This window comes from Patiria miniata, unplaced genomic scaffold, assembly GCF_015706575.1.
Source record: "Patiria miniata isolate m_02_andy unplaced genomic scaffold, ASM1570657v1 HiC_scaffold_11, whole genome shotgun sequence".
NCBI lineage: Eukaryota > Metazoa > Echinodermata > Asteroidea > Valvatida > Asterinidae > Patiria > Patiria miniata.
This window is the reverse complement of record NW_024037049.1, coordinates 5,589,091-5,602,000: the sequence shown is the minus strand read 5'-3', so window position 1 is coordinate 5,602,000 and position 12,910 is coordinate 5,589,091. Positions and strand designations below refer to the sequence as shown.

Below are 12,910 nucleotides of genomic sequence, written 5' to 3'. Positions count from 1 at the left end.
ACTGGCCAACCTACCTCTGATTCAGCTGGTTTATCTGGGATTGACTAACTCTGACTGGCCAACCTACCTCTGATTCAGCTGGTTTATCTGTCTCCTGTTCATCAGCCAGCTCCTTCTCTGTCCCCAACTTGTTGAAGGCTTCAATGGCAATAGCAACAAACAGGCTGTAATATTGACAAAATACAACAGCAAATTAAACACATCCTGGCAACCTGTGACATTAAAAAGGCTGGATTTTGACATTGGTTTTATCTTATGAAATCAACGTAAAGATTGCTCTTCATACTAACATTTGGAAAATCTATCCTGTAGCACAGTTGATATCAGACTTCTAATATCAACATCATTACTATAGGCTTCTTCACCTGGTCCCAACAGGTAGGCAAGGCATACCATTCACAGTTACACCAGTGTATACAAGGGTCAGCTGTAGATTTTGGATTGTCTACACAGGTAGACCTTCTCGACCCTGGTCCTGTCCAGGGTTGGATTTTACCCGTGTAAAGTGCCGGACCCGTGTAGAAAAGGGTTCCCCAAATCTCCATTTTGACTGAGGTCCAACAGAGATTTTGTGTAGTGTGAAAGGCCCTTAAGGTTCAAGTGCAGTTCATGGAACACAATAGAACACATTATCAGGCACACAGTTGAAGACATATTTGCAAAAATGTCTAGTGACAACTTACTTCATGATGATCAGATTGATAAAGATGAAGCCCAGAATGAAGTACAAGCAGGCCCAGTCTGTGGTGGAAACCATCACCTGTGGAAGCAACGATATCAATCGTTAACATACCAATGGAATGCAATTTTGTTTCAATTCAATACATTCATTTCCATCAAGAGCAAAATATCAAATAACCATGAGAACAAGTAACAGGGATTTAAGTGGATTCTGACAAATTCAACTGACATCTGAGGTATAAAGGAAAATAATACACACACGTATGGTATCATATGTTTTTAAACATTTTAAAAAGGTGAAATCATGCAATTGCAGGCAGACCTTACTAAAAGATAAACAGACAATTTCAAAGAACTTAAAGATTGACGGACAAACCAATGAACAGGTACATGTACAAACAAATAAAAACAATCACCAAGTATGGACTGACAATCAATTGCAACAGGGGTCAATGACACATTCATGATTTTAAACCTGAACAGGATTAACAATGGTAGTTTCTAGTGGCTCCCAAAAGTTTTTTTTTAATGTAAACTTGTGTTTCACGGTCATAATCACCACTGAGACAATGTTTAAGATGAAAGTCATAAAGATTCAAGGAAATAAATAGATCATGGACTTACTGAGTTCATAATCTCATGCCAGTTACTTGTGGTGATTATCTGGAACACGATCAACAGGGAGCAACTGTTTGAAAAAGACAGAATTACGGCCAATCAGTTAGGTCTAGCCCAGGCTAGTAGAAAATAAACTGAACAAGATATACATTTTCTTGAAACGTAGTGGTTCCTGTACCCCTCCCCTACAAGTGTTGAAATCTAACATGTCAAATATGGGGATCTTATGATGATCTATGCTTGACACAAAAAATTAAGCATTTAAGTTCATGGTAAAGTTAAATATAAACTCGGTGTTAATGTACCTCAAAACTAAATTGAACATAATGCCTTGTACTTGCAATATGTTGCTTTTGATTCCGTTCTGAGATAAATTACAATGTTTTTCTTTGCAATCTTTCAATCCATTTTGCCACTGATCACTTACGCAACAGTTTCAAAGCCAAGCTTGCACTTGTAATCATAATGCCCAGAAGTGTAGTCTAGATTGGGTGTCTGGCTGTAAAACAACTCATACCCAACGATGGCATAAAAGAACCTGTCAAGAAAAAGACAAACACAAATACTCATAATCACATATTATCCCATATTATCCACAGAAGGGTGAAATAGATAGAAATGACAAAATGAAATGTCAAAATTGAATTGTGAAATCAACTTCTGCAAAAATGCATATACAATGGTTAACCTCATATACAATGCGCATTGCACGCTTGCGTGTAAAAGCTGCACGCGTCCTGCGTGCTCACGACTGTACTGAGAACTGTGCATCCGCTATCTCAGTGTGTAAGTCCAGCAGGAAAGCGTGCAGATATCAAGGGTTACACTGCACTGATTTACTTTATTTCTTGCATAGTAAGTTCAACCATTTATCTTTTTGACTTATTGGCGATATAACAAAACAATTGTTGACTGCTGTGATGTGGGATATGACGTATTTAACCCCCTCGGGGTGCATCACCTCGCGCTTAGCACTCGAGGCGAGAGGGGGTTGAAAACATAGTATCCTACATCACAGCAGTCAACAATTATTTACTGCGTAATGTTTAACACTTTGGTGCACAGATTATAAAGTTTCTTGTGCACCAAACGGTTAAAGTTTAATGGGGTACAACATGTGACCTTTATTAAGTTGTATAAAACTCTCAAATGTATTCTTTCTGGGCACTGAGATGGATCTAGGATTAACTATAGCCCAGATATTTAGGGTAATAACATCATATCAAATCATTTCGATCCTCCCATAAAAGAGCAGTGATACCTTTTCCATAGTATTAAGAAAAATCAAACCTCATTTGGCAATTGATTTCGGGCTACATGAGGTATTTGGTACTTGGGTATTTCTACTTTATCATTTTTAATATCAGAAAACTATTGGAATCGTTTGTTTCAAATATTTCATTTAATTATCCTTTTAAGCATTATTTTTTCAAATGTATGTTTTTGACTTTACCCATGCAGTTTGCAATGAGGTTTGGAGTGTGTGAATGTGTTTAAAATGCACAAGAGGAATTTTTTAGTCACTTACATGATGACAAACACAAGAACAATCAGATCAAACATGACCGGGAAGATTTTGGTGAAGAACAACACCACAACTTTCTTTGTCTGAAAGAAAATGACATGACAAGATGGAAATGAAATAACAGTCATACGATACTGCAGTGTGATGTCTTATAAACAATTTCCATGATTGCAAGTATGATAACATGAGACAATTTTGAAGAGAAGACAGCTATGATCATCTTTAGGACTTCAACTATAAAGCTCTACAAATTTGTAAAATAATGCAAAATAATGTTTTTTAGCTTTTAATTCTTGTTGTGTGAGTCCTGCGTAAAAGTTGTCTGTTTTCAAAAACATTGTTCAGGCCAAAATATTGCAGATACAAATGCTTGAAATTCTTCACCGAACAATGATGATGAATCTAAAAGCTATTACAAAAGATAGGTTTTGATGATAAGCAACCAACCTGAGCTGAGTTTAAGCCGACTCTGAAGGCTACCACCAAACCCCCAATTACATCAAAGACCTGCTGATGCTCGGTAACAAAGTACCACAGGATGTTGTTTATCAGTGCAATGAGAATCAGGAGAATATCCAAGACTTCTATCACCTCCTTGAGTATCTTCCAATCACTGAAGACACGTAGACAGGCCTCAACCTGACCACATCAAAACAACAAGCAAGGTAGCAGTGATATCGTTTTCAACAACAAAAATGTGTCCATGCTCGTCAACACATTTGCTTTTGTGCGGTAATCATGTGGTACAAATTTAACATATAAACACAGAATATTGAAAACACTGAGAATATGGGAAAACCAAAAATTTGAAATTAACAAACTTAACTGCCAGATTCCGATTTCTGTTACTTTTGAATTGGATTGAACTTGTTGCATTTATAAAGACTAATGTTACCCAATATCGTCCTGCAAAAAAATAAAGTCAATTGGAACAAATGATAACTCACCACAAACAGACCAATAATGACTGATTTGCCCATTGTGATGCCTAGTCTGCCAGCTTCAGATAATCCTCGCCATTCAAGACAGAAGAGAATGCTGTAATCAATGGGTAAATCAAATACAACAATCACACATGACTCCAACGGAGGATGCTACCTTGACATTCCAACCCCTATCCTGCTGGATTACATGCCATTCAAGCAACTCATTTCTCTTATCACTTCAAAGGCGTAGGATCAAATTAATCAAAAAGCTTAATTGGATTAAAGATCATACTGGCACTAAACAACCCGTAAAATTATTCCTAGCTTGCTGTTATTTAGAAGAAACCAAGAAATGTAGGTGATATCCAACGATTAGTCAATTGACTGATTTTTGGAAATAAAGAGTTGAAGAAAACGTGTTTCGTGATCAAAAGTTGTACATGGTTTTTCACTCTTTTCTTGAAAACTTCAACAGGTCAGGTTTTGAACATTCTTCTTTGGATTTTGAGTGGTGTTATTACGGAGAACAACAAAATCCATGAAAAGCAAATGATCCTATATGCTTTTAAAAGGTCCATGAAATGAATTTGACACTAAAAGTATCTTGTGCAAATATCCATTCCTTCAAACAGTATCAAAATAATGAGACATTGTTTGGTTTAGTATTTTTGTAAGTGCTCTTTTCCAACATTTCTCATGCTGTCCCTGACAAATGTGGGTGATGTTGCTGTGTTGTCACACAGCAAACAGCTCTAAATTTCATGACCCCCAATTGTGACTTTACTGAAAACATTTGTATCCGCTGTTTCCTAAATAACTGACTGTCATGAACTGAATAAACAAATGAGACACCGACATACAAAAACTTGATAAAAGCAAAAACTTAAAAAAACAAAAACAAGCTTACCAGTGAGCCACAATGAGAACCATGACAGCACGGGTAAACCATTCTGAGAAGATGACCTTCTTGGCAACTTCCTTGAGATGGTTCAACCACTTAGGGCGTGAGCTCTGTAAGGGTGGATGAGAGATAATACCCAGAGATCAGGGAACAGTGTCTGGAAAAGCCGTTCAGTACAGACCAAGTATTATACGATACCACATTTAGTTCAAATTTAGTAGCTCTGAAACGTACACAAGCCATTTAGCTTATACTGGAGAATAATAGTGTATGGTACAGGTATCTGAATTAGAAATTAGCAAAATCTTGGAGGGTAAAAGGTTTAAGATCAGTCACTTTCATGTAGCAAAAGTTGACTAATTTTGAAGATCATATATACATGTATTTGCAATGATCTAAAACATCGAAAACTAAATAACGGGAGTTTCAGCCATAAAAATAAAAGTTTAAAAGCAGCTCTGTCCCCTCTGCCAAAAGCCAGAAGCAAAACAAAGCCGTTGGTAGCATCTGCTACAAGCCAATTATGACAACATTGAGGTACGGCTCTACATTCAAACAACTGTTTTGTGCCATATTCGTACATTCGCATGCATTTCACACATTTCAATTGACGATTCGGTCTTGAATTGAAACATTTTAGGTCTATTGTCTGACGGCGCATCTGGTTTCAAAAATTTTAACAAAGGAGAGAGGCACAGGTTTTGCAAAGATGTCCTCCCTGGCTGAATTAATAAAATGTTGGGAAGCTTGAGAATTCAACAACAAACGTAGCCTACACACATCAAGTATGTTTAGCGCTGTGCACAACCAATATAGGCCAAGTAGCTTTGAGTTTTTGTGGGAGCACGAGAGCCATTACCATGATGTAAGCAAACAGGCAAATTCTGTTTGCTGCCCTCTTTGATACAATTTTCCATTCCGAGTAACCTCGTGCTTCACTTATTTCGCTGAATGTCACTTGTTTTCATAAATGTGGGAGAGAGATGCCCTTTTCCAGGGTTCAACCTTTACTTTTTTGTTCACTAGCCAGCCGGGCTACTGAAACAGCCTCTTAACTTGCCCATGGGCATTTTCACTAGCCCGCATTTTTTTTTAGCTCAAATACAAAATGGCACATTTTCAGGCTCAAATTTGAGGCAATTTTGTCAGTGTTTTTAACAAACAGATCTAATAATTTAACCTTTTAAAACAGTTGAAAATACTTGACAGAAACTGATGAGGTTTTCTTTCTGAATTTAATGATTTATTTCTTCCTGTTCATCTTTGCCGTATCCCAATATTTTTTGACTCCCCAGCCGGGCTACTTAAGAAATAGTTTGACTAGCCCGCCGCTGTTTTGACTAGCATTTGGCTAGCGGGCTACCGCTAATTTTGAATCCTGCATTTTCTTGGTAATGGCTTTAATAACAGACAAATACCCAAAGAAAAAACATTTTTATGATGAGGCAAAGTGACTGAGCTTAATATACACATTAGTCGGTCCTATCTGATAGCTAAACTCAAGACTGTCTCACCGTATCCTGCATTTCATCCATCTCAAATTCAAAGCTGAGTGCCTCGTTGAGTCTGATGGTCCATTCTAAGGAATCCACTACTTCATCTTGATTGCTGTCTAGATAGGAGATCAGCTGCATGTTCATCTCATCTGTGTTCTAATACAAGTATCAAAATGTATGCAAATTAGTGCTGCCATCCCGCCATCGGAAATACAAAAATCAAACACAACAGCAGTGTCTGGATTTGTAATGAAGTGTTAGCTTTCTCAGTTTTTTTTAATGCAATATCCTCACTAATGTTTGAACATCAACTCTAAAAAAAAAAAACAATAAAGGGCAAAACCTAATTTGAAAAAAAAAATAGTTATGAAATGTGGTATGCCAGTAAAGATATTCATACTCAGCACTAGTATATGCAAGTTTAGCTCAATGGGACCAATTCTTTTGCAATTAGGATCATTTATTTTCCATGCTTCTGTCCATCATGGGTATGGGGAGCTTTTCTATTCACTATTAAAGCACTGTATAGGAAAACACAAGGTATTTCAATGTCCTGTGTGATAAACTTGACATTTTGTGCAAATACTAAATCCACATTTTGTGAAATTGGTTTTAAACTTCATGAAGACATTTGTCTGCACACTCAAAAAGGCTTGGCATGAAAATTAATTGCAAAGGAATGATGTTGGCGTTTGGGTGGGGTGGCAATGATGATAAAGGGACAATAATATGGCAAAATCTACGAGGAACATTTAAATAGGCTGGATGCGGTTGACTCCGTTTATCATAGAATTAAGCATTCTTGACAAGCACAAAATGTGGATGTAAAGCGTTTGACAAAGGTCACTGTCTATAGTAGGAACTTGAAATAATAACCAATTCCAGTGTTTTTTTCATTTTAGTGAGTGTCTGCATTTCTGCATGCTGGAGGAGTTGAAGGTTAAGAAATGACTTTTCATTAAGGGATTTTTTTTAAAGTGATTCCATTGAACAAGACATACCTGTGGTTTGAGAATTTTGAAGAGCTTGATGAACTTCTCATCATATATGGGCAAGCTGCCTTTGCCTAACGGGTCCATCAGGTTCCATGCTTTGGCCAGCTCAGCACGTTCCCTTGATCGCTCCGTTTTCACATGCTTCTTGGCAAACTCCCTGGTTCGAAAAAAAGTAATATTATCATACATGAAAGCGACACTCTCAGTATGTAGCAAGATACCCATGGAACCTTTAATGTAGAAATTTCTAATTTTTATACAAAGGGTTTTGGTAGTACATTTTGTAAAAACTTCTGATACCAACCAATCTACCAATTGTTGTTTGTCAATCATCTGTTTACATAAACAAAACACCAGATGTTATCTCTAAAGATCCTTCCTAAGGCCCAGCACTATTGCAACTCACCAATAGCTGTCCACAATGATGGCCAGTAGAATGGCCGTCAGGAAGAACACTCCCACAAAGACAAAGATACCAAAGTACAAAAAACTCCAGTTGCTCTTGTTGAAGGCTGGAATCATGAATTCCTATTGAGTGCAAAACAAAAAGTACAAACGATTACACAGAAAAGCACGGATAAGTACAGATTTCCATAATAAGATAACAAAAACATAGATGTCACCTACATGTATAAACATTCCATAATGAGACAATTAATATGAAGAGATGTTACTTAGCAGACCTTAAAAGCATTTGACACTATACAGACACTCATTTCATATGCTGCTACATGTACATATACATGAGAGTTAATACAAAGCGACAGGAATAATAACAATATAAATTTTAAATTACACGAAGCTTGGAAGAAATTAGACTGTACTCACCGGAAAATTCTCTGTGGACAGTAGAACAAAGAGTCTCAAAGCTGTGATGCCAATGTTATCAAATGCACTGAAACCAAGACAGTACACGGTATAATCAGTGTGGACCTAATTTTGTGAGATCACATTTAAGTGGCATTCAGCCCATGCCTGCGCACTAAATGCATACATGTATATATTACTTTTTCACTTACTGCACTGCCACTCAATTTGACATAAAAATTAAGACGCAGACATTGTGCAGTCATGTAACTTACATGTAGGTCTTTAAGACACTACTTAAAGTTGTAAACATTGCTCCTCCAATCCACAACAATTTGATATTTGCTGGTCCCAGTGGATCATCCTAGCGTCCTCTTTGTACCTATCTCGCCATCTGACAGACTCACTCACCGAGTGTAACTTGTCGGGCAGTGCTATTGTGTAGGATTACCCCGTAATGCAATGAATGGGCTAAATCCGGCCCACTGTGTAGACCAGATGCTTGAAAAAAAATTCCAGTGAATGTTCTGATTCAGTTAAATAGAATTTGGTGTGCTCTTGGACACGCTTTACCAGGCTTGCCTAGTACTGCATGAGCTTGCAACTTGCCGCTGTCTTTGAAACAATTAGTCTTGTGATTTGACTTCAAGACTTTGACTATGAGAAAGCGATGGATTGCTACTTGTCACGTTTTGGAAAAACTGACTTTGGCGTGAATTGAGTGAAATTGACTTTGGTCTGATGAAAACCGAATTCCAATTCATATGGATAAATCCTTGAATGCTGCCTGTGTTCCATCTTTGGCAGAAATTCATTTGCTCTTCATTCTCACGCAGATCTGAATTGAAATCTCATCTTCTCTGCCAGACTTACCCAGTGTAAATGTTGAAGGTTGCATTATCTGTACAGTTGCTGGTGTCTGTGCTATTGCAGTCAATGAAGTGATATGACTCAGAGAAGAGATGCACACCCATGGCCGAAAACATGATAATAAATATTAAGATGATGAAGAAAGTCTACGGGGAAAGAAAACAAATGAAACCAAAAAAATACATAAATCAACTGGCTGTTTAAGTTCTCATATTTTTCAGCTGTGATATGGACTCTGTGCATTAGATGGTGCCTCAGCACCACTCATGAGAGCTCTAGTTGGACACACACTGCTCGCACCTATTGCTGTAAGTATGCAGAACTAATTTTATTCTGAGTGAGGACAAAGTAATAGTATCTTCACCTGAGCGTCAGATCCTTTCTGCAATGCATTTTATAGTCCCTGCCAGTCGCCTAGCTCCCAAATTTCTCTCTATAAGCGTTGAGGGGTACTTGTGCACAGAATCCATTGTTTTTTTGTAGTGGATGGAGATGTAGTAAAAATTTGCATGATCTAAGATGTTTAATATTCGGTTTGCCTTTCACTGACGTGATTTTCATAGACACTATACTCAGTGCGGTCCTAGGGCTTGCAAGCACTGAATATACAGTGTTTACAAAAGTCGCTTCAGTGAAGGGCAAACCCTAATATTAAATTTACATCTCTCTGATGCAAATAATTCCATCATAAAAATCACAAGGTGTGCTCTCAGCCAATCAAGAGAAAGAAGTTTGCGGTGCCCGCTAGGATTTGAACCAGAAATATCACACGGAGAATAAAAAACTAAGTGCACCACGTGATCACTCCCAAACCAAAATCTGATAACTCCTGGACTTCAGTTTGGGCTATAATCCTGAAGCCATATCTACATGTAATGCTTTTTTTGGGGGGGGGCAGCATACTTACTTTCATGAGATTGAATATGATGGAGCGGACGGTGTCAAAAATGTGACCCACATTCCTCCATTTGCATATGATGATGACTGCCCGCAGACATCGAAAAGGTTGGTAAAGGCGCTGTGGGTAGAAAACAGAGTTATATCCGGTCAAGACGTGTCTGAAGCTGCAACTCTTTACTGCTTGGTCAATTTAACTCACAATTTCTTAACTGAAATGGGGGGGGGGGGGGTAGGTGGGAGGGTGGTCAGTTGACAGTATGAGGTAATGAATCCTTTGGACAATCTGTCTAACGTCCCTTCTGAGAACCGACTTCAAAACTAGGACAAGTTTTCCAAAGGATCTGGTAAGGATTGGATGGTCCTTCTATAACCAATCCCTTGGCCACCATACCTAGAAGGTGCCAGGCAGTAATCAGTTCTCCTTTTTGCACAAGAAAAATGATGAGATTCTTATTCCTTGAGTATCCTTACCACGGAAATGTGTCCCTTATAAGGATGAATTCTTGAATGAAGATATCAATGAATGTACAGGTGGGAGTAAAGTTTTAGCTAACGTTCCTATTTTTACATTTTTTTTTATTACAACAAGAAAAGTCAGGTCCCGCACATAAGTGCTAATACATGTACTTTTGCAAGGCAGTGTACATGTTTACATGTTGACATGCTATAACATCACAATAAAGGCAGACAATGTTCCATACTTACAACTTGCAGAATTTCTTGAATGACCAGGATAATAAAATCTATGGCGAACATGCACAAGAATACAAACTCCCGTCTAAAAGAAAAAGAAATGGAAAATGGACAGACAAAATAGTAGTGTAGCATATAACACAAAAATGCATCTTGCAAATGTAATAAGACACTGTGTGTGCGTGCATATCAGTATCAGTGTGTGTGTTGTAAACATTGTTTCTTGGACATGTTGGAAAAGCTTTTAACATCATGACATCATTAGTTCTTACCTCATCCATTTGTTTTCATCAAGAGACCAAAAGACTCTCCAGGAGAGAAAGCCTATATGTACCAAGACATCCATGGTATACACCGCCAAGGAGACGATGGTCAGAACAAAGACTGCAGGAGATGTCCTGGAGGGAGACGGGGTACCAGATTATCATACTTGGTATAAAACTTTCAATTGGCATAGACAGCCATTTCGTATGGGTGGCCACCAGTTTGTATCTCAACTGTGGTTGGCAACACATTTGGGCAAAAATGAGGAATTTATGTCTTGAGATTTTCTTTAAAAAAAGGACTCTCCATACTCTCCATTAATTATGTGTCTAGTGTCTGTTGTTTATTAAGTGATTATATAATACATTTAGTTGCATAGCAGTCTTAAAACTACTTTTGACTTAGTCTTTCGTTTTTGAAATGACGGCCATCCATAGTTTGCCAACCACCCTTTAGTAAACAACTGTGGCTGTGAGGTAGACAAAGAAAAGTCAGTGCACTTGATGTGACAATTTTGCAAGTTAAAATTCTAAAAGTAGAATATTCCAAAACTTCCCCTTCCAAAACGAGGCCCTTTCTGAAAGATATGTTGACAAACAAACAAACTACATGTAAACTTTCTCAAACAGATTTGAATGTTATAAGACAAGCAAATTAATGGATATCATCAGCAAGGCTAAGACCTAGAGCTGGAAGAATTTTGGAGGCGTGTTTGACTCACGGTTGAATCGCTGGAGGTTCAAGGAAAGCCATGACCATGTGCAAGACTGCCGCTAACAGCACGATATAGGTGAAGAATCGATTGTTGAACACCTTGAAGCAGCTAAGGATGAGATAAACAAAGCTTTCAAGAAAAACATCTACAAGGAATAACACTAAACATCTTATATTTTTCTTCTGCAATTGTTAGCAATTAAAAGAAAACTGGAAATGCTGTTCCTGTGAAATACTAATTTTTGGATGTACATGTGTGCATGGTGGTTAAAAAAACATGTTTTTCACTGAGGCAAAAAACAAATAGTTCTGCTTCCGGTTACCCTACCTACCCTATTTTGACAGTGAAATGGCCAAAAAAGGGCTCTTTTAGACTTTTAGGGTTAAACAAATAAGGCCATTTCTGTGCTCTCTAAAAAGCTTAAATTTGTCCACATGTGGAGTATATCTTCTGTTCACACAAAAGGAAGGATTAGAGAAGCACTAATCAAGATACATGTAAATATTTTATATAACCTAAGCATCTCATTAGAGTTATACTACAAATTTATACTGATAACATCTGTCAGTAGCAGTGTTGTAGTACTCATACTCAAGAACTTTTTTTCGTACTCGTACTGGTACTTGTACTCATGGAAATGTACATGTACTCATTCTTGCAAGAAAACAATTCCCTGTACTCGTATTTGTGGCAAAGTACTCATACTCGTACTCATACTCATGGAAAAGTATTCATACTCGTGAAAAAGAACTTGTACTTGTGGAAAAGTACTCGTTCTCATGGAAAAGTACTCGACTACAACACCGTACACATTAATGTTATTTGTATTCATGTACAAAGTATTCACACATTGCAACTTGAACATAAATGAAATCATATATTATGTTAGAAAGAGTCAGAGACTTACAACTGTCCCTTCTTGGAGGCAAAGAATGCCCTTGCTTTGCCCCACTTGCCCCTTCCATTGATAGCATCATCAATGTGAGCAGCAGCCAACTTGAGCTCCCGGTGCTCACCGCACAGATCCGAGAAGGTTTGAGTCAAGGCATCGTGCTGTCAAGTAAAACAGTCAAGAGGGGTGTCAATTATAAAAGTTAACGTTTAAGCGCTGGTTTACAGTACAGTTGCTTTTGCGAATTCGTGCAAACACAAATTTGCCAGTGAGCAAATTTTGGGCTCACAATTTGAACAGAATGACATCAAAGCAACAATGCCCTCTGTTGTCTGGAAACGCATGGACAATTTTTAATGTTTAAAAGTAGGGAAGATTATTTTTCATTTGTCCATGAAACAATGTTTGTAGCAAATATCCATTCCTCTGAAAAAAAAAGATATGTAACAATTTTTGCAAAATGCACTTTTTTAAACATTTAAAACGTTTCATGCTTTTCCCGACATCTGAGGGCACTGTTACTGTAGTATCACTTTAGGCACACACTCTTCAGTTAGGAATTTTTTCCTAAAATTGTAGTTGACCCAAAATTCTGCTTATTGAATTTGAAAACATTTAATACAAGTA

The 12,910-nt window shown here is 37.6% G+C and overlaps 1 protein-coding gene across 4 annotated transcripts in view; it reads right to left on the bottom strand.

Moving 5' to 3' along the window:
• LOC119742954 overlaps positions 1–12,910 on the bottom strand; it is a 43,288-nt gene that overhangs the window by 21,033 nt on the left and 9,345 nt on the right. For all 4 annotated transcript variants that reach the window (XM_038219241.1, XM_038219259.1, XM_038219250.1 and 1 more), the window contains exons 3-20: positions 12,299–12,444; positions 11,398–11,499; positions 10,685–10,810; positions 10,425–10,497; positions 9,727–9,837; positions 8,823–8,965; positions 7,971–8,037; positions 7,549–7,670; positions 7,149–7,299; positions 6,166–6,303; positions 4,658–4,761; positions 3,772–3,862; positions 3,272–3,463; positions 2,828–2,907; positions 1,727–1,837; positions 1,306–1,369; positions 684–760; positions 68–164 (exon numbers count right to left, since the gene is read on the bottom strand). In XM_038219241.1, the coding sequence (XP_038075169.1) occupies positions 68–164; positions 684–760; positions 1,306–1,369; positions 1,727–1,837; positions 2,828–2,907; positions 3,272–3,463; positions 3,772–3,862; positions 4,658–4,761; positions 6,166–6,303; positions 7,149–7,299; positions 7,549–7,670; positions 7,971–8,037; positions 8,823–8,965; positions 9,727–9,837; positions 10,425–10,497; positions 10,685–10,810; positions 11,398–11,499; positions 12,299–12,444 (1,995 nt within the window). The remainder of the gene's footprint in view (positions 1–67; positions 165–683; positions 761–1,305; positions 1,370–1,726; positions 1,838–2,827; positions 2,908–3,271; positions 3,464–3,771; positions 3,863–4,657; positions 4,762–6,165; positions 6,304–7,148; positions 7,300–7,548; positions 7,671–7,970; positions 8,038–8,822; positions 8,966–9,726; positions 9,838–10,424; positions 10,498–10,684; positions 10,811–11,397; positions 11,500–12,298; positions 12,445–12,910) is intronic.